Source organism: Streptopelia decaocto (assembly GCF_964273445.1).
Source record: "Streptopelia decaocto genome assembly, chromosome: 3".
In the NCBI taxonomy this organism is placed as follows: domain Eukaryota; kingdom Metazoa; phylum Chordata; class Aves; order Columbiformes; family Columbidae; genus Streptopelia; species Streptopelia decaocto.
The window spans coordinates 66,291,932-66,313,824 of record NC_138656.1 but is presented as its reverse complement, the minus strand read 5'-3'; the positions used below and the strand labels follow the sequence as shown (position 1 = coordinate 66,313,824).

The 21,893-nt window shown below is 40.5% G+C and overlaps 1 protein-coding gene across 2 annotated transcripts in view; it reads left to right on the top strand.

Annotated features, from left to right (window-relative positions):
- NKAIN2 (sodium/potassium transporting ATPase interacting 2) overlaps positions 1–20,209 on the top strand; it is a gene marked incomplete at both ends in the record, with an annotated part of 527,329 nt that extends 507,120 nt beyond the window's left edge. For both annotated transcript variants that reach the window (XM_082048728.1, XM_082048727.1), the window contains 2 exons: positions 1,983–2,043; positions 20,124–20,209. In XM_082048728.1, the coding sequence (XP_081904854.1) occupies positions 1,983–2,043; positions 20,124–20,209 (147 nt within the window). The remainder of the gene's footprint in view (positions 1–1,982; positions 2,044–20,123) is intronic.
- Between the last annotated feature and the right edge of the window lie 1,684 nt (positions 20,210–21,893).

Genomic DNA, 21,893 nt, shown 5'->3' with positions numbered 1-21,893 from the left:
ATTGAAGTCAATGGGGTTATGCAAGACATAGGTCAGGGGAGCAAATTAGCCCTCTGTCTGGAAGCCAAGAAACCAAAGGAAAGAGTGATCCAATACAACAGAGATGAAATGCTGATATTAGCTGAATGCCACTGTTCTTGGTACAGTGTGTTCTTTGTGTCCAGTGGTGAATATTTAATCTTTCCCAGGTGTAAAATCTTCCCAGCAGCACTATGAGGCAGATTTATAATAAATGACAAAATTAATGATTTGGTTCTGTTGTAATGCAGCTTCTGGGCTCCCAACAGGAACTTAAGCTGTTAGCAGACACCATCTATGCTGGCTGAAGTGTGATCTCCAAATCAATTCTTGATCTTTTAAGAAAAGTCTTGGGGCTGTCCTTTTTTTTTTTTTCCTTCAGCTGTCTCTCACCCATACAGATGTTAGAAGATAGCATTCATAGATATGGAGAGCTTTCTGCATAGGAAACTGTCAGAAATACTAAGACGACCTGTGTAAGAGCTTGAGCAAATCAGTCATGTTCACTGCCTCGAGTATGAAACCACTAGGAAACAGAATGGATTTGTTTGTATTTCATGTATACAAGTAATTTTAAGAGCTCTAAGAACCCAGAATACTTCAATGACTGTTGATGTGCCTGAGATTCACGAAAAAAAACTCTGCAGTAACAGCATTCATAACAACACATGGTCATCTCCCGGATATCACCCTTTTTAATATCTGACCCACTGATTACTTTGACTGAAATTAAGACCATCATTCCCTTCAGTCAGAGATCATGGGTTCTGCACCATGCACACAGAGAGCTCAGTCCTGGCTGAAATATTTAGGCTTCAGGGAGCTAATTCCCAAAGTCTGCAGTTGGGTTTGCAGCTCATGAAAATATCTCTGTGGGGTGGCCTGTACAGAATAACACTTTTTGACAGCATAGCTCACTTTCCACTACAAAGAGATCAAACAACCTGAATTCTTTTGACGTCCTACCGTGCCAACTTCAGTGATGAGCTAAAGGGTAAAAACCAGCTTGTTGGCAATCCATAGAGAAAACTCTCCAGACCTACACGTAAGGGAAGCTGTGTAAAGCATGCAACCCACAGCACATGCTGCCGCTCCAGCATTTGTTCTGTTGCTTCTGATATAACTTCTCAGTGATGACAATGTGGTGGAGAGGCTAGCAGAGGACTCACATGATACTTGGCCCATGCCATGTGTGATGTTGGCCATTTGTTCCCTTTTTTTCATTTTTTCAGGGAATAGTGTAAGATAAGCAATCTGCCATGGTACTGGAGAACCGCTCCAGATTTTCATTTTCTTCAAATCCTGTTGCTTCTGTTTACAGTTCACTTCTAGGTATGCTCTGAGGAGAGGAATGAAGGGAACAAGATACAAATTTGCCAGCTGCAGCATGAGACACTGATGTAAACACATCCAGACCTATCGAAAGGGCTAGATATGTCTTGAGGCTCAGGGATTATTGCAGATACAGAAACAAGCCCCACTAATCCACAGCCCTAATTTCAAGTGATAAAATATCACTGTAAAGCTGGTTTACAAATGCACTGAATTTTTCCTCAGTTTAACTGGCAAGGTTCTGCTAAAAACATTTCTACTAGAGGGTAGGTTTTGTTGGACAACAAATTTTAATAGAAATAATTACATTTTCAGTGCCTAAAAGCCCATCTATCCAATGACCCATTTGTTTTTCTGGTTTTCAATAATTAAAAAGAAGGCAATTTGGACACAGAAAATTTTTGATCATTTTTTGGGAATTTTATTAAAGGGCGTGTTTTTCAAGAAAGACGTAAAATTCCTCTGACTATTTCCAATTAAAATTACCAAAATGTTGTGAAGAATTGTCATTACTTCATCAAACAGAGTCTGGTAATTTTTTTATTTCTGTTTCTGTTGTTGCCTTTCTGAAATGAACTCTTGTTTTTCTATTGTATTTGCTTTATATCTAACAATATTACATTTTGTTTCAGCTGGCGGGCTTCATCTATGCCTGTTATGTTGTGAAATGTATTACTGAAGAAGAGGACAGCTGTAAGTACTAAAGCTTTATTACATCCAAAATGATTTTTTTTTTTAATCACCCCTCCACTGTGCTGCCTCTTACTGATTTCAACCTAAATGCCTTATTACACTGTAGCCCGAACATGCTTTCTGTCCATCCTTCTTGATCTAAAATTTGCAACTGCCTGAAAGACAAAGGAGTCATGAAATGCATTTTTAAAAATACGTACTCCTTTCTTCTGAAAAGATCATTGCATTCTTTTTTCCTCAGAGCTTAACTTAGGACACGAAATTTAAAAAAAAAAATATACATACACATATATATATATATATATATATATATATATATATACCAACTGGCAAATACAAGCAGTTTTGTTTTGTTTTGTTTTGTTTCTTATTCCAGATTGTTTTTAACTATCTTCACAGTAATTGGTTACCACTGAGGGTATAGCTCTTCTCTGTTGACTTCTCTGTTGGCTCATAAAGGCACTTCTGGCAAAAAAATTGCTTTAGATCATTGCAGGACCTTCATTATGAGAGGTGAAACTGTGGAGCTCCTCTTTGTTCCTGCTGCTCCCAAGGTACATTTACAAGGAGCGAAACGATTTCATATAGATGTATGTTTGTGTTTCTTCTGCTTATTTATATCAATAGAAGCCTGTTGAGCAGAATTTGCTCTTATTACATGTTACGGAGCCAAGCCATTTCATTTTTTCTCTAACCTTGATTTTTATAAAAAGGGCCACTGCCGCATTTCAGTGCATCTTGGGATTCATAGTAAAGCACTTTAGAAACAAGTATCAGAACTACATGTAACTTTGATAAAATATACATGAATCTAGAGAAAGCGCTGCAACAGGAAGCTAAAGGGTTTTTATTTGATTGAGAGCGCTGCTAGGGCTGGTGGGGGTTCCTTTGTGTGTTCTCCTGCATAGAAAATAGCTGCAACCCTATAATCTATTGGCAATACTGTGCCACTGTGAGACGTCAAGGGGAGATTTAGTGTCAAAATCAAACCAGACTTTGGAGGTCTTTCTGACTACACTCGTTTCAGTTGTCTTTCTGCGGAGGCAAGGAAGGTGTAAGAGTAAAAAGAGTTTGAGACAGGCGTGTGGAGCAGGAGTATGACAAAAATAGGTCTTGTCTTTTTAGGGAAGGACCCAGTCATATGTGTGTTCTACTCTCCTGTTAAGTGCATTCACTATCCAAAGAGCAGGAGGAGAATGATTACTTGCTCCTCAAATGAAATCTTGGTTCATATCATTCTGCCCTCTCTTCTAAGGGCTTAAATCTTTTCTTCATTCTTCTGTAATGTTTTAGGGCACAATATAAGTAAGAAGTGAGGAAGGGACTTGTGACTTGGCTCACCAAATAAGCACTCAAGCTGGGGCATGTTTGAGAGATTTCTCCTGTGGTCTGTAAAGCAGCATTCCTGGAAGCAAAGCACTGCAGCCAATATGGTGTTGTTTTTTGCTCACTGTGGTGGGAGCTCCCTGTTGTTCAGAAGCCACAGGTTGTCATGCTTCCCTGAACCTTTTCTTGCCATCGTCTTGCCTATTTGAGGCTTTTATTGCTTTGTTAGTACACCTCAGCCAGTCCTCCGTTTCCAGCCAAAGATCCATTTTACTCATCTGTGAGCATCTCTCGGAGCAAATCTCCGCCCAGCACAAGGAAGCCAGTGCAAGCTCAGGAGCCACAGCACCACCTCTGGTGAACTCTGGAAACGTGGCTGGGGGAAAGAAAAAAAAAAAAAAGGCTGAATCATCCCAACGCTGTAATAGTGCTCAGATCAGATTTGACCCCTCAAGGTATCGTAAAATTAAAGCAGCTTTGATTTCTACTGAGAGGATTAATTTAGCAGAGGGTAAGAATTATTCTAGTTCTCTCTCTGCTCAGACATCCACTGTGACATGCACCAAGCACTCACTGTGACAGCCAAGGGCTACAGTCCTTACAGATATCCCTGCTCAGGTTAAAGTTTAGATTCTTTTATTTCCATTTAGATATGTTTTCTCGCCTTTTCCCTCCCTTTTGGCAACACATCTATCTCTCATGCTCTTCTGAGAAGTAGTGTATACTTTACGGATGTCACGTTATTCAGCACTTGTACTCCAGAGGAAGATGCCTCAGCATAGCTTCCTCAGTACATTCACAGATGCTATCATCTCATGCAGACAATTAAGGGAGTGTGAAGGAGAAAGGCTTTCAGGAAGAGTGGAATGTGTCCCAGAGCCACTACTAGACCTTCCTGTATATTCAAGTCTTTGATCTTGAGGTCACTCCAGATGTGCTAGCTGTGTTTCTTTTTCCATAGTCTCCTTTTCTACTTTTTCAGCTCCTCACCCTTGCATACTGCTATGGAGGAAGCTCTGTGGCACAGAGGGATGAAGACGCCCCTCCTGTTTGCAGTGCACTCCATCCTCCAGACTTGCAGGACACCTAGCATAGCAGAAAAAAGCCTTACTCTGCTGCCCACCAATCCCTGTCTAACATCCATACCTGGTCAGGGGTGAGGATGAGTTTGTGCTTGCACACAATCCAGCAGCTGGTGTCTCCTCATGTTCTATAGAGGTGTTAGCTGTGAAAGATCCTATGGTAAAACCAGTCACCACAAAACAACTCTCCCATACCACTACCCTGCTTTCCCAGCTTCTGAAGTGATTTGTGAAGAACAACAGAGGGGTACTGCTGTCTTATTATCCACCCACATAGTCACAGACATCACAGGAGAAATCTAGTTTCATGTTTTCAAGACCACTTATGACTGCCAGTCACAAAGGACCATAAAGATAACCATACTGGGTCACACCAAAGGAGCATTTAGCCACAAATCCTGTCTGATGTGACAAACCCAACAGAAAAACCCTTTGCTTCTCACAATGGACGTGGTGAACACCTGTACACTCAATCTGCTTTGCAAATGGGCCATGGGAGAAACAGCAGCCCAGAGGAGGAGCAGAAGAGGCAGAAACACTGAGCCTGGCAGGAGTGGGCAGCAAGGCATGAGACTGGAGAAAAAGTCATGCAACATCCAAGAACCAAACATGAGCATAGTCCAGATTTTAACCAGAGGAGTGTAATGACACTGCTCTGGACCAGACAAGGTGCCTCATCTTCTGTTGGCACAGAGCCTCAACTGTAGAAATACAATCAAGTTGCTCTTAAGCTGCTTCAGCTGAATTAGCTTTGCTCTCAGAGTAATTGGAACAAGCTGAAAGAATTACTATTTCTCCATTCTTTATGCAGATTTTATTAAGAGAACAAATGAGCAAGGGTAGAATTAAGCAAACATTTCGCTAAGATTAACCTGCTTTAACCTCACTAAAGGATTAAGAATGGAACAATACAGTGATCAAATCAGGGTCATAACTATGGCTAAATCAGCAAGTCTAGAGGTTTTAATTACTCACACACCAAATAAATCCAGTAGCAGGCCCCCTAAATCAAAGCACATATCTACACTACCTTTCATGAGAACAATCCACTTTGGGTTAATTCTGCATCACAGATTAAAGAGAAGCTGCTTTCCCTCTTGGTACAGTCCCAAGCAGCACTGTAATGCTGGGTGCACCAGAGCCCAACTGCAACACCCACCTCCAAGGGTCAGACAAGGATGGCTTCTCTTGTAGGTGCTTTGTCACTCCCAAAGGTCCCTTCTGCATCCTGTCACCTGTGCCTGTGTAAGGAGGAGAAACCCTGAGACTTCAAGTGCCTCAGGTCTCCATCTGGGAAAGACAAGGCAGGACGGGTGCCCAGCAAGGGCTGCTGCAGCCTCAATGCTCTCCTCTTTGCTATTGCCACTGGTATGCCTAAGCCATTGTCATTCTTACCTCATTAGCATTATTAGATGCAGCAGTTAAAAATAAAGCATGAAAATGTCAGCAACAATCATTACTTGGAGGCATGCAACGGCTGTAGCTTATTTGAGCTCCTCATTTGTTTTCCAAAATCATATTAGGCCTGCATTTTTAAAGCCTCCACATTATTTTTAATAACATTGAAATGTTCGTTTAATGTGCATTTCCTCTCTAGCAATTTGGCTCCCTGCTATAAGCTGTTACTGCCTTACTAAAAGAAAATTCAGTGTATTTTTGAAAATGTTATTGAATATACAGATATTTTGTGGAAAACCCTGCAATGTATGCAATAAAGCAACATCCTCCTGGGGCTTTCTGTCTGTAAGCAATTAAAAAAGTAACCTGGGTTAATGAAGTGGGAATTCTGCATGTCTTGCAGGTTCTGTTGAGGGAAAGGGGATTGGCTTGTTATTAGGGGTACAGCTTTGGCTAGGAAGGAACCCCAGCCTAAAAAAAAATCATCAATTCAGTTTGTGTCCCACAGTGAAATCCTAATCCAGAAGGCTCCGTTGCAGACCCAGACAGGGAGGAAACAGCATTTACCTACTACAACATAGTGCCAAGGCAATGAGAGTATAAATATGGCCTGACTGTTGCCTGAGTGCCATGAGGTACAATCTTTGCACTATTTCACACTAGCAGGGATCCAACCTGCACATACACTATCTTCTTTTATCTTGGCATTGTTTCCAGGTAAACTGCAAAGCAAAAGAAATTGCAGATCCATTAAATAGATTTTTGCTGCATATTCCCTTGAGCCCAGCTTTTGGGATGTCTGGCACAGAAGTAAAGCTCTAGATAAAGCTTTAAATTATTTCACACCCCACATAAAAGCTTGGATTCAAGATTCTGTTTGAATTACTGGAAACATTCAGGAAGAAAATACCCCAGATAGAGGATATCTGCTGGTGAGCAATACAACATAGCAATTCTGTGCCAATAACCTCTATGCCAAATAACAATCTGCTGTGGGATCCTAGGCCTGACGCAGGACATACAAATGTGATGACAAAGATTTTATTTTAAAAGAAAATATTAAATTCATTAGTTGTGAGAAAGGTGAAATTTTGACAAACGTATGGGAGAGCTAGAAAATCCTTTTATTTTTAGCTCTGTTACAGGTTACCTTCCACCTCTGGGCAGGTTATTTAACCTCTCCATACTTCTGTTTCCTATATTTAAAATGGAAAATAATGACAGGGACAAGCTCACAGGCGTGTTGCTTCATAACTTTGAGCTTCTGGGATGAAAGGCAGTATTGAAGTGCAGAATATGTTCAGATATTACTTTATTTCTGTGCCAAATGCTTTTCACAATCTGCTTAGTGAGACACTACAGAGAAATAATACATCGGTTTCCATCCCTGCTTAAAAATCTCTAAAACAAAGACAAAGAGAAACTGGTAGCAAATGTTCAGCTATTATTTCTGCTTTTTTATTTCCATTCCCATTTTCTGGTGAATATGGCTGTAAATTCTGAACCTACCAGGACAGGAGAAAGATAGGAAGAAAAAACAAGCTAAGGCTGAGGAAGACACCTGAAGATGACAGCAACCATCTTTCTGCATCAAGGCTGGGCTTGAATGCATCTCTGGAGGTTGTTTTCCCAGGTAGCCTGGTAGGTCCCTTCCTCCTGCCAGATGAAAGGTGACAGCACAGCTGCAGTGTAAGCTGCAGCCCTACCAACACAGCAGCTCTATCTGTGACACTTGTGTAACATAACACAAGATAAGAGATACCAGGTCTATCTAGCCCAATATATCCAACAATGAAGAACTTCTGATGCTTACTTCCATATCTATTTGCCATATAGACATATAAGAACACAGTAAGTTTGTGGTTGCCCAAAAATCTTGACAGTAGTTTGCAGTTCAGGGGCTTCCTTAGCCAGAAGTGGTTTCATATTTCATTGCCCACAATGATATATTTTCCTGAAAGTGTACTCCTGTATTAGAATATTTTTGTCAAACATAGCCTCCCAAGAGGAGTTCCAGCATCTCAGCTATATTTTTTACTAGTTTTGCACCTAGTATTTGAGTAATGTGTCCTGTGTCTTCCTTTGGAAAGCAGTGAACATTCTATCTTCACATTTTCCACCCTCATCTTTTCCATGCTACCACAGGTTTTATGAACTGTCATCAACTGCCTTCCTTAGGCTATGTGGGAATATTACAGAACTTGTGACAGTTTTTTGGTAGGTGGGAGGTGATTTCTGCATCTTTAAACCCTTTACATCTTTGAAATAACAGAAGTGGAACCTGTCATAAAGGAACAGCAGTATCAGGAGGAGAAACACATTTGCATTTTTGGGCCCCTCACTGATGCCACAAGAAGTCAAGGATGGTATTCATATCATATACCTACAGTCGTATGTAGTTAGGCCTGCAGTTTAAACTAACAATTGAGATTTCCACTACAGTCAATAGAGGCAGAGATATAACTCCAAAGAGCAAGCTGGCTTACCAGTGGTGGACACCTCTTTCACAACAGGGTGAATTGCTGGTCTGACTTGTTTTGTTAATGCTAAGGACAGCCTAGGCACTCTGCAGAGGCAACATAGCAGCAAATAAGTGTAGGAACAAATACAAACTAATATTTAAAATACAACTGTTCTCCAACTGTTGAACAGGTCATTCATGAATGAGAATTCAATGAACAGGCTACAAAAGCTGATGCTACAGCTTGTTTTTGCTCAGCTGCGTTCTCCAATTTACAGCCTGTGGCTAAATTAGAAGCTTTTTCCATTTACTTGTTTCATTTAATGTGGTGACTGCTACGTGAGCTAAGTAAACCAAAGAGAGGGAAACAGGGTGCCTTCAGCTGTCAGGATGCTGATGGAAGCATGGAGAAAGAGAAGCCTTTGAAATCCCATGGTACTGCCTCACGCTTGTGGTCCTAAAGAGAGCTGTCTTAGAGAGTCGCGGTGCCACCAGGAACATTTAGAAAATTCCCTGAGATGCCTGTACAGCATCAGTCTTTTGCACATATCAACAGCTGGATCCTGTGTCATTATTTCTAGCTATGTCCTGTTTTGAAGGGGACCTTTTGCCAAGCAGAAGGCCAATGCCGAGCATCTCGTTCTCACAGGTATGCTGCATCCCACAAGGCATGCCGGCTGGTCAGAAAGCACAGGCTGAAAATGTCTGAGCTGCAGAGTGTGAGGCTGAAGCGCAGCAGGGAAAGCCTATGGTGGGAAGATATGACAACTGAAACTGGCTGCATCTGAGATGCAAATGGACCTGAGCGGTCCAAGGTGTCACAGGGCTTGGCAGACATTACACAGCTTTGTCTGTGATCATTTGGCACTGCACTGCAGAGAGAGAAACAAACTTAAAGCTCAAAGGAGGTGCAGTTTGTTTAAATAATAGCAAGTAATTAGTCTGAAGACAAAATCAGTGATGGCATATTATAATTACAATTAATTTAAAGGTTAATTTCCTTTGGTGCTAAAATCTTATTTAAAACATTTACCAGGAAAGGAAATTAGGACGTTACTATCTAGATGCATAGAATGCTTCTGGGAATCCATGCCTATTATCACTAGAAAATTAGGTTAGATTCAAAGTGGGAATTTCAATTCATTTTAGTGTATAATAGTTGGTGGTCAGGGCCTTGAGTCAGAAGGGTTGCTTAGGGTAAACTGTACGATTTGCATTTTCTTTGTTTGTGGGATTAATTGCAACTGTTTCCAACAAAAGGGCTGGGTTTATACATGAACAAGCTTGACATGAAAAGAAAATTGGTTATGGATTGCTGCCTTCGTAACTAATGAAGTTGATGTTCAAGGAATCCCTAGGAGACAGGGCTGTGGTATGAGGCAAATATATAAATAAAGCCACACAGGGAAAAATGGTGGTGTTGCTGGCTCCATCTATGATAATTTCTCTTCCCCCTCACTGTCTTCCCTGCCACTCCCCTTGCATCTATCACCACCTCCTGTGGGGTTTGTCAACGTCAAGTTTAAAAAATGTCTAAATAACATAATGTAGAGCTTGAAGGAAGTAACATTTCCATTCCAGCAGCTTATCACAATGGAATACCGCTTAATAAAATCAGTGCATTGTAACAGCCAGGGGGACATACTTACCTTGCATCATTTTTTTTTTTTTTTTTAACTATTCGTAACCCATGCTTCGTCTTTTCAAGAAAGACAAGATGCAGAAGTATTGGAAAAGATCCACACATGTGAAAAGGGAATGAAGAGTTAACGTCTTTTACAAAGAAAGATACATTTCATAGCAAAACATTTTGAAAATATTGCTTGGTTTGTCATTAATTAGTTGTTTCAGGAGAGGAACACAAAGAGATCCAGATCATGAGACAATGTCCCACACAATTGTACCAAACCAGTAGCAGAAATGAGAGAGTAGCTAGTGATGGTTCTGAGAACAAAAGCCACAGATTATTTGAAGAGATGCTCAGGTTCTTGCCACGGCTAAATAAGACATGGTTTTCCTGGCCATAGAAATGTTTTGACATTTAAAAATAAACAAAACTCATATTCAAAATCAGGAAAAATCAGCAAAATCTGAGACTCTCCACAAGCTGAAAATTGTATGGAAAAAGGTTTCAGGCAGACTGTCATATTTGGTTTTGATGTCAGTGAAAGACTTCATTTTGATGTGAGTCATTTATTGCTATTTGCACTGAACAGGGAGGGCAAGCTTTGGGGCAGGCCCTCCTGTGTTATGCCCAGGGGAGCATCTCCTCCTCCACCCTGATGGATGCAGAGCTGCTGGCCTCTTCCTCACCCCGCTTTCCCATCCTCTGAGGGTGGCTGGCTGGCTCCTTGGGGGCTCAGCCAAAATGAGCAGGTGTAACAGGGCAGGTCCTTGCCAGCCACACTCAGTCTGGACTGAAAGACGGCAGTGTTTCAGAGAATAGTGCCGATGAGGTGCTGTGGGTGGACTAGACTTGTTAACCATTTCCAGTGGCCCTGGAAAGGAGACCTGCCCACAGCCTCTTAGTGTCTTCCCTACTGAGATAGTCAATGTGAGCTCCTTGCAATTTTCTACATGTCTGGGACATAGCTTTATACTAAATTATTTTTATCAGCATGCCTTCTGTTAAAGTTTTCCTTATTCCTTTTCCTTTTACATATCTAGATAGGTCTTCATTAGTATTGGATTGTTAACTTTCATAGATTTGGGCCTTAATTCTCCACTTTGTTGCACCTACTAATGACTCTTATTCTAATTTATTAGTGCGGTGGTCACACTTGGATGCCACTGCCCCTGGCATTTTCTTTTTCCTCCTTTTTTCTTTTTTCCTCTCTTTATCGCTTGCCCCTAGCAACGATCTAGCTAAGAACAATTTTTCCTAATGATTCATTTGATAACTTCTATGATAATTCAGCCTACCCCACATTTTCTTTAATTCTTAGAATTATTTGTCAGTCAAAAATTATTTCAGAGCTGTATTTTTTGCTTAGTACTCACACATGAAAATTGGAAAGCAGATGGCTAATATCCAGCAGTGTCCAGGTCTGTTCAGTTTAGGAAAATAATATATTCTTCAGACTACAAATGTTCTCATAGCTGAGTGGAGGTCTTTTACAGACTCTCTCCTGAGCATTGCACAAGCCCCACTGCAAGCTTGGACAAGCCTTGAAAAGCCTTGCAGGAGTCAAGTGGCAGCACCTAGCCGCAACCCTATTTCCAGGCTTATAGGCTTGACAGGTGGCTTGCTGCATTTATCAGATATAAAAGGTAGTGCTGAAAATTTCAGGCCAGTATTTCTCATTGCTGCAGCTATGCTCCAGCCATTTCTTCCTGGTCTCAGGCTCTTGTTCTCACCTGCCCTATTCCTGGTCCCCCTTTCTGCCTTTGGCTACCAAAGCCTTGGTCATGCCTCCCAGCCCTTGCTTGGTTACTTCTGGCTGCTTTCAATCTGGCTCCTTTCTGCTCAGCCATGACTCTGGTTCCCACCTCCCTGACATGGCTCCTCCTGCTGGCCAGCCCTGCCTTGCTGAGGCATTGCTCCAGGGCATAGTCTTCCTCACCTGCTCTGAGGCTCTGCTCATGACCAGATCCCTGGTCTGCTGGGCAGTCTGAGATGCGTTTTAGATTCTCCAATATCTGAACCCTCAGAATCATTCATCTTGGTGTTTTCTGCTGGGTACAACCACGAGCTGGGCTCACGTTGAATGCAACATCAGCATCCCTGCTTGGTCCTAATTACAAGGAGTATCAGGCTGAGATCCCTGTCAGAACCTCTGTAATGGTGATGACACAAGGTGGTATTTACCAGATTTCACAAATCCGCATATCTCCCCAGTCCTACATCTTATCTCAGAAGGGCTGATCAAAGAACTAGCCAAGCGATCAGCAGCAGCAGAGACACAAGAAGATGCTGCAAGGCTTTATCCAACAAGAAACATGGTAAGAGGAGAAAAATCTGGACAAAAAGCCCCTGAGGAAAAAAAAAAAAGTAAACAAACAAAAAAAGGTAATAATTTTTACAATTATAAAAGTAAACAGCATGGAAATAGTGACAGTGGGGCAGAATCTAAGCTGGGAAACTCCACCAAAATTTGTGTAGGGGGTTTCCCTTTGCTGCTTTTCTGGACATTGCAGGGCTCAGAAATGCCATGAGGTTACAGTTTAAGAATCTGAGGTTTTAGTTTTGCCTTGCAAATGGGTGAGCTAAGAGCACACACAGGCGGTTACTGGCTGTTTGGCAGAAATGCAGTTCATTGCACTGCAAGAACCAGAGTGAATATCCAAGTCCTTATGCTGTTTCTGAGCCCTCCTGTGCCAGCAGGAAAGACACAGCCTCACGTATTTGCAGATGCCCTCTGTCCCCTTGCTTTGCCAGGGCTTGGCTTTGTCCTGTTTTGTGAGTCTAAATCACTGTGCACTCAGCACAAAGACCAATAACGTTTGATTATCATTGTAAACAAACTTTATTGGGATTGTATTCAAGCAAACCTCCTCCTGTGTGCTATATTGTGGAACAGCCACGAGGCCATGCTCGCAGCATAAAAAGGCAGCAGCACTAAAGTGTTTGGAAGTGTCTTCACCAGACAGCAAGGCAGGTAGCAGGATACTGGCAAAGCTGCAGGAGCAAGGGCGTCCCCATATGTTCTTTTACGTTTTTTTCCCATATGTTCTTTTACGTTTTTTTCCCATACATCATTTCCAAAGTTATTAAAACCAAGCCTACATTTCCCCTACATTTCTTCTGAGTTGGCTGGTTTTTGGATACCAACATTTGTGCACAGCTCTCTCTTGCCTCATATACCTTGCTCTGGCAGTGAAGCTTAATCCCTGCACCTCCCAGGTCTGAGTCCAGAGGACCAAGTCCTTGGCTTCCAGAGCTGGTGTAGATAAATTTAAGACATCACATGCCATGATATGTACACCACATCTTCTCTCTCTCCTATACCATGTGGGAAAAATGTCCAATCATGACATGCATATGCAAGAAGCATCTGTGTGCACATGCACATACACTTCCCTGGTCATTAGCACTTTTTAAATGGTAACATCTTTATAATGGATAATTGTAATTGTTTTAATTATTATTTTAGTGCTTTAGGTTCATGAATATACTTAAGGACTACCATGATGCCGAGCACTGTACAAACATGAACACCAGCCATGTTTCATGGAGCTTGTAATCTATGTATTAGACAACAGGCAACTGGTGGGTACAGACAGAAAGTGATCACAAAGAAACTGTGAGCAAATACTATTAACTGTGGTAGACAGGAATATAAGGGCATTGGCAACCTAATTATTGCCAAAGGAACTAAGAAGAGTTTTATGGAAAATAATGAGAGAACTGTTTGTTTCTCACAAAGAGAGAAAGAGCTTGGAAATTTTGCTAATATGCAGATCAAGCTTGCAGCATGGGGCAGAATATATAATTTAGAAATAGAAGGAGGAGAGACTGATGTGAAGTCTCTACAAAAGACTCTAAATGTGACAAGATTTAGCTTTTACTTGATGTAATATGGAAGACGAAGTCAGTAGCAGGATGTGGAGGGGAGTAACCTAGCCAAAGAGATTAGTCTTGCAGCTTTTGTCTCAACTACACATTTAGTGAGTTCAAATAAAAGGAACAATTGTGTGTTTGACACTGAGAGCCCTGGGTAAATGTTATAGCTGTGTCAACAGATAGAAAAGTCTTCTTCTTCAATATGCAAAAATAATCTTCAGAAATTAAATCATGCACAACCAAAACCAAAGTTTACATCCAACTTATATCCTCAAGTGACAGGCAGCCTTGAGGATACGAGTGCCATCATTCACTACAAGGCATAGCAGAGAAGGTTAGAGAGGGGCAGCTAAGAGTTCTGGTTTTAGCCATGCTGAACTGGAATTGATGTTTAATTATCCATGGGTAAATATCACAGAGAGAAACTGAGATTTAGTTTGTATAGAAGGAGCAGAGTGAGCAAAAGCCAGGTACTCTGTGACACCTCAGAGACCCAACGACAGCAGAATTTGCATTTGTTAGTGCGACTACCCCATTTACAGGAGGAAAAGTGAAAGGCAAAGGTTATTGCTCATGGGACTCTGACACATGTTGGAGGTAGAACCAGCAAGACAGGAGAGGAATGATTAAAGGAGGAAGGTGAGAACCTGCAGAGGAGAGAGAAGTGAGGCAAAGACTCCAGGAAGAAGAGAGCAGTGGCTGTGTGAAAGGTGGCTGGATGACCACAGAGAGGGTTGTGTGCTCGAGGTTACCAGTATCTAAATTTGCATAGGAAGAGGTACTCTGACTATGGTCCCAGGTGTGTGCAAAGGACAGAATATAAGATCAGCAAAAATCTTCTACAGAAACACAGTAAAGTGTTTGAAAGTGTTTGAAATCATCAGGAGACAAAGTGGGACAAGCAGAGATAAGGGTGTTTTGGTTTTTTTTTTGGTGTTTGTTTGTTTGTTTGTTTTGGTTTTGTCTGTTTGTTTGGTTTTGTGTTTGTTTTTTTTTTAAGGAATTTACATGTATTTTGAGGGAAATGCAAAAACAAACAAAAAAAAAAAAGAGATTAAGAGAAAAACTCTGTCACTGGGACAAACAAAAATTCTACAGGACAAAATTCCTGTGACTATGGTAAGAGAGAATGGGAAATGAACTGTAAAAGAAGTGAAAAGGGCTGGCAAACTGAAGAAAGAGGGAAACTTTATCAGTTTTTTCATACAAGAAAGGGGAGAGATGGTGTGGAGAGAAACCAGTGGAGATGGGAGGAGGGAAGTGGATGAGGAGGTGATAGGGATGTCTGGGTTAGAACTAATGGATAGAGCTGCAGGGGCCAAGCTGCTTCATCAATGGGATGGACAAACTGAAGGATGAGAGGAGGAATCATAGACTGTCCTGAGTTGGAAGGCACCCACAAGGATCATGGGTCCAACTCCTGTCCCTGCATAGGACAACCCCACAGTTCACACCATGGGTCTGAGGGTGTTGTCCAGTCTCCTCTTGAATACTGTCAGGCTTGGGACCTTGGCTGCCTCCTCTGGGAGCCTGTTCCAGTGAGGCAGTCACAGACCCAAGCCTGACAGAAGTCACCCTCATTACAGAGCTACTACCAAAGACATTTTAGTTTTTTAAAGAGGAGCCACTGGCAGGAAGCAAATGCTATCGTGAGGGCAGGGTTGAGTGCTGGCAGCACATTCACTGCTGTGAGAGGCAGAGCCTCATACATCAAGGGTAGGGGTGAGATAATCAGCAAAACAAACAGTAGTAGCCAAGGAACAAAGTAAGGAGAGGGTTTGAAAACAGTCAAGAAGTCATCCATACTGCAGGTCACAGGTTGGCCAAGTACATGGCTGTTTCCCTAACTTTCCATTTCCTTTGATTTGCAAATACAGCCACTCATCTCCCTTCTCATTCGTAAACTCTATATCCTTTCATATCTAGTCTGCATTGATTTTTCACGCCTACTAAAATCCAAGAAAAGCCATAGCATCAGTCACATTTCTATACACATGTGCCCTAAATGACTCATTGGGTCAGATCCTAAGCTAATGTAAATTATCATTGCTTCAATTAAGTCACTGAAACTATAAATATATATACAATAGCCGTGGACCTGAATCTTTATGCTTCTGTATTTATATCTTACAGATTAAAATTTCCATACAGAGAATAGTGTCTAGTCTTCTGGTTTCTATTTAATGTTTTTCCTTTTGCTTTCTACAGGAAGATACTATTGTTTTGTTTTTTTTACGGTGTTTCCTTTCTCTTTGTCCATCTGTTGGTTTTATCAGTTTGTTTCTTGCTGCTAGTTTTCTAGAGTCCCTTCTCCCATATGTACATCCATGCTAATGAGGTGGTTTTGTGTATCTCAGTTTAATGGTTCCTTTATACACCACAAACTTCTAGAAATTAAAAATGAGAAACCCATTTATGCCTTTCATCCTGTCCTGATGTTCAATGGAGACAGTGGGAACTGTAACTGTGAGCAAAGGCTGAAACTTCATATCCCTATGGGTACTTAGTAATAGAAAATTTGTCCCGACTTTGAGCCATATGTCCTGTTCGTGTTACATTGTAACTACAGACATATACCTGATAAGTCCCTTAACTCCAGCAAAGGAAGAATACACTCTGGCTGTATTTCTTGTAACATATTTTACAAATAAATAATACTGTTATTATGCTATTTGAATCCAGCCAGGAAAACAACTGTCTCAGCAGCCAAAATTTCAAAGGAATGGGATTCTGTATTTGTTTTTATATGCATGAGTGTTTTTACTAGAGCAAAACACAACAAAAGAGCCCTTTCTGATAAAAGTGACACATAAGATGAATGTACAATAAAATGGTCAAAAATGTGTTTGATGGATGAGGTTAAGGATGGAAACCTCTGTAGCAATTCATCTAATGAGCTTTGTTTTATTCATCTCATGTTACTACTGCCAGGAATGTATCAGTCATATGACTCTTTTGGTGACCTTTCAGGCACATCCAGGATAAAACGCCTGCAGAAAGGGCAGCATTCTACATGCTTTAAGAAAGTAGCTCAGAGTCCACAGGGATCTTTTAGCACAGTCTGGACATCGCAGACTTTGCAGCGCTGAGAAACTGCCACCATCAAGAAAACTTGCTACAGAGAAATTGCTGAAATCCTTTTGTATTGGAGTTCACTTTGTATTGCTTACCTTCACCTGCCTTTCAAAGTTTGTTGTAAGGTGTAAGAAGTCATTGTATGCCTACAACAAGGTCACAGCAGTACTCTCTGCGCTACCACATTGGGATACACACGCGGGAACTTCCACTGTCAGTTGAACTTAGAAATGTCTCTACAAGCTTACCTTGCTCACCTCTTGACAATCTGGCTTCTTAACACTCTGTGTTTACTCTGTGCAACAGGACAAAGACACGATGTATGCAGAGATATCCAGCGTGAATCTTCTACGCCCAAACAAACTCTCTTTACTCAAAGAAATCTTTTTCTTAACACGCTGGTTTAGCTTTCTGATAACAAGCCTAAAATCACCCTTAAGACCTTTTGCCCAATGGCTGCAAAATAGAGTATCTATGCCTGCAGCCTTCAAATAATGGTTGCATGAAGGGTCTTGGGAAGTACACAAGAAATGCAAACCCAGACAAACGCAACTAAGTAGCATCTGTAAAGTGACATGGGTTGACACCATGACACCAGTGAAAAACTCAGTCCAACAGAGGAATTTTCTGACTTGTGTTGTCAGATGTCAAGAGTGAGGGGAAAAAAAAAAAAAAAAAAAAAAAAAAACTGGGCAAAAGAACAACAAACCATAGCTAAACAGTGTCCATTCTTTTTGCTGAACTTTTTATTTGAATAAGAGGGTTGTCGAGTTTTTTTCTGCTGGTCTGGTCCTTCATTCAACAGTATTCCTATAGTGAATTCTTCATTCTGTGCCTATAAACTTAGTGTGCTTCCAAAGACATGATCTCATTGTGATAAAGTTATCTGATGGTTACGGACAGTAAATAGAAACCAACAAATGGCATTTATGTTGATTTTTAAAATATTTTGACCAGGGAAGCAGACCAGGGAAGCGCTATCCAGATGCAGTCATTGTAGGTTGTGTGCAGAATTCTTTAAAACTCTATTTAGCTATCCACCTTCTGGGATGACATTTCAGACTTTGGCTAGGGAAATAATTCTGGTCATTATTTTTGTGTAACAGCAAGAATGAGAGAGGAGAGAACACTTGTTTCAGATGAAGCCAGAGTGGGAGGGGTGCGACCACTTGTGAAGATAGGATTAGAAGTCAAAATGATCTTGAGAAGTAGCTTGAAATCAAGAAGATGAAATTCAGTACTGATAAGTTCAAAGGAACTCCATTTGGGAAGAATCAATCAAGTGTCTTCAGATAAAATATGGACTACTTGGCTAGACTAGTTAGTGTCAAAACAGAAAAATAAATATCTGGTTATTAAGTATTTGCATTATGCTGTTGAAAAAAGAAGAAAACAAACAAACAAACAAACAAACAAACCCACACCATCATGTTATGCCAGGTAATGTACAGAAGACCTACATAGCAGTTGTTCCAGTTAGTTCAGATTTGTGCACCACACTGTAAGAAAAGCATGAGCACACTGAAGAAGGATCTTCAGGCTTGAAAATTTAGAGGTTTGGAAAAACATGGGTTGTGAGAAAAATTTGAAAGAACTAGGTATGCTTAAATCTGCAAAAGATGAATAGCATTAAAATACTTTTTGAAAATGCTTAAAAGTAGTTATGAGAGAAAAAAAAGTAACTCATTTGTCTTCATATCCATAGGGAGAAAAGGCCAAAATGTAGAAAAGTAGTTAATTTGCAGGAAATTACATTTAAATTAGACATTAGGAAGTTAGGTGCAGGGAAAGGCAACACAGATTATAGAACCTCCTTCATTAGAGATGTCAGGGATTAATCTAGTAAAACACCATTCTGGAATAAGAGTATACATAATGGTCCCACAGAACACAGCTAAATTATTTCTGCAGGGGCCATTCTTGTCAGGGAAGAAGGTGGCTGAGAGGTCCCACATGTCAGTCCAGTGTTTTGGTGGCTTTTGCTTGCAAAGGAAATGGTGGACAGAGGGGTACAATAATCTGATTCTGTAAGATGTCTGGAATGAGAGTGACTGCATTGATAAGTGTGGCACACATTGTGGGGTACCTTAGTGTTAAATAACTTCATAAATGCAAGATTTAAGGACTTCAAACACTGTGAAGATTCTCAAAACAAGGGTTATAAATTTACATTTTGTGATTTTTAAGTGAACGTTACTCAATTTTAGATCCACAAGAAGCTATCCTCTATCAAAGAACCTTTTCCCTTTTTTTTGCTTTTAATGTACACAGAGCCAGTCTGTCAGTAGCAGTGCCAAGACCTGTGAAAAATGTGCTTCTATACCTGAACTCTTTGGCCCTTTTCTATCAAAGTCAAGTCAAATTCACATCTGCTATGTAAGAGGCGATATTTCAGGGATGAGAGCTGCCCACAAATAATCCTCAAAAGCCAATAGTTGGGTCTGCTGGTGCAAAGGAAGCAAAGGGTGCGCTTTTATCTGTGTAAAGAAAGTGTTATAGCAGAGAAATAGGGGCGTCAGGCTCAGATGAGATTGAATTGCCCTGGAAATTGTTTAAAATAAACATGAGAAGACCATTGGGAACTGTCAGTGATGTGAATTAATAAATAACTCCCACCCTACAACCTTCCTGCAGACCTCCAGCACCTTGAGAGAAATGCTGGTTTCCTTAGATCTGTGCAGCCTCATCTCTGAAGCTCAGATAAATTGTTCCAACCCTCTGTTCGTGCATTTCAACCCAAATGTCAAACCATGGAATCAGAGAAACTTCTGTCTCTCAGACAGAGTCAGATCAATGCGTTCTTGCCTCTATATCACTGAACCACAGTACGACAGCAAGCCAGGCACAGTAATCACCGTCAGAAGCAATGCATTCATGCCAATAAATAAATGGTTTTCAGCCTTTGTAATATCTGAATATCATGGTGGTTTGTACTCCAGTGAGGTGGCCTACTTGAAAAAGAAGGATGTGTGGGTATTTCTGATAGATAGATAGATGGCTGTTATAAATCTCTCATTGTCTTTCTGTGATTTTAAAATTAATTTCATTTAAAAAGGCACTTTGCCTTTCTCTATTTTTTTACACTTTCTCTGCATTTCCACAATTGGTTGGTCTAATTTTAGTGGTTTATTAGGGTGTCTGTCAAAAATAATCTGTGTGCTGGGTGATCCTTGAAGGATAGTGCCTATCACTTCTGAAAAGATGTTGCTAATGAAAACAATTTTCCCCCTTTCAGTTGATTTCATAGGAGGATTTGACTCTTACGGCTATCAAGGTCCACAGAAGACATCTCATTTACAGCTACAGCCCATGTATATGTAAGTACTTAATTTCTGAGATATTCTGCAGAGTGGAAGGCTGATATTAAAAGATCATTAAGCTGAAAGATGACATGACTTAAAAAATTCAGAATAGGCAGAAGCCTTTTTTGATAGATCAAATTCAAGCTGCACTTAATCACCACCATTACTTTTCTGATGAATTATAATAATTTCTTAGGGTGGGATATAATGTGTTTAAACAACACCCAGCTCTCACCTGGTTTTCCCCCATTTTCATTCAAGCAGGTTCCACTCACAGGCAATGAGAACTTGGTGTAGTAAAAACTAGACAGATCTGACAAAACTTTGTTGCAAAAAAGTGGTTTTCATTAAGATTTATCAAAAGTTCAGCAACTTGCTAATTTGATGGATGCATTTGGCATTTGTCTTACCAGAGCATCTGTTCCTTCAGGCATCTCTGTACCTCATTTCCAGTCTCCATCTTAAAAAAAAAAAAAAAAAAAAAAAAAAAATGTGTAACAACATATGGCTTTTAAAAACAGTTTGAATAGAAGACTGTATTTTACCAAACCAGTAAGTGACAACTCCATCCACTGCCTAGAAGTGCATCATGATATAGTTGGAGATTAAATGGGTAAACAAATCTCAGCACATAAACACAACTGGAGTACATTCACACTAGAGCTAGCACCCAGCCATAGACCAGTCCAGGAATAATCATCTCCAGATATTTCTTGTACTGATGCCAACCGCAATTCAGATCAGTCCTGACTGCCCAGATAAATCTTACCTCACTGCTGCAGCCTTTTGAAATGTGTTTTATTTACCATCACTGACCTACATGGTAAAAGCACAGCAAAAAAAAACTCACAAAAGGGCAACATTTACTTTTTTCCACTGTTTCTCTGCTGAACATCTCTTTTGAGGAAAATAACTGAATACAGGCAAACAATATCCATCCCAACATGCACTTCAAACACCCTTTAATGTAATTTCAGTTATTCTGATTAGTGGAAGCAAGTCTGCTAATATATTAGCAGATTTTTGCATGGGACTGGCATTTACTCCTTAATCAGTGGTACAATCAATTCTGCAGTAGTGCTTAGGATTGGGCCTGTTGGGAGCTTTGTTAGGAGCTTTTTAATAATCTCAAATTACAATAGTGCATATCTCCAATGCCATCTTAACTTCGGCTTCCCATCTGTCTGTGCTCAAGTAAAGATTTTTCACCTGCACTTTTGGTGGCACAGTGCAGTGCATTTAGAAAATGTTATTTCCTTCCTAGTATTATGTGTGACTCATAGGTACTTAGAACAATTCTAATCCTATTTCTTTCTCAGTACACCATACCTTGTCATCAACATATGGAGCCCTCTAGCTGAGATATTATCCCATTCTCTTTATTCTCTCAGTGTTTCTTCCAGAACAGCAGATTGCATTTACTGAGCATCTTCGTACTGACTGGAAAGCAAGATAGACCTGTGGAATAAAAGAAGGCAATATTTTTAAGCTAGTAGCTGAGTCAAGAGATATATGATTAATCCATGTAAACTGCATTCTACCTTATTTCAATGCTGCATTCTCACTGGAGTATAGATGATTTTGCTGTCTTAACTGTGACACAGAAATCACTATGTGAGTTGACATTTTGTCCAATGTCCCAGCCACAGTCACACAAACACTTTGTTTCCCCCTGACGGTATAGTATTTGACAAGGTTCTCTA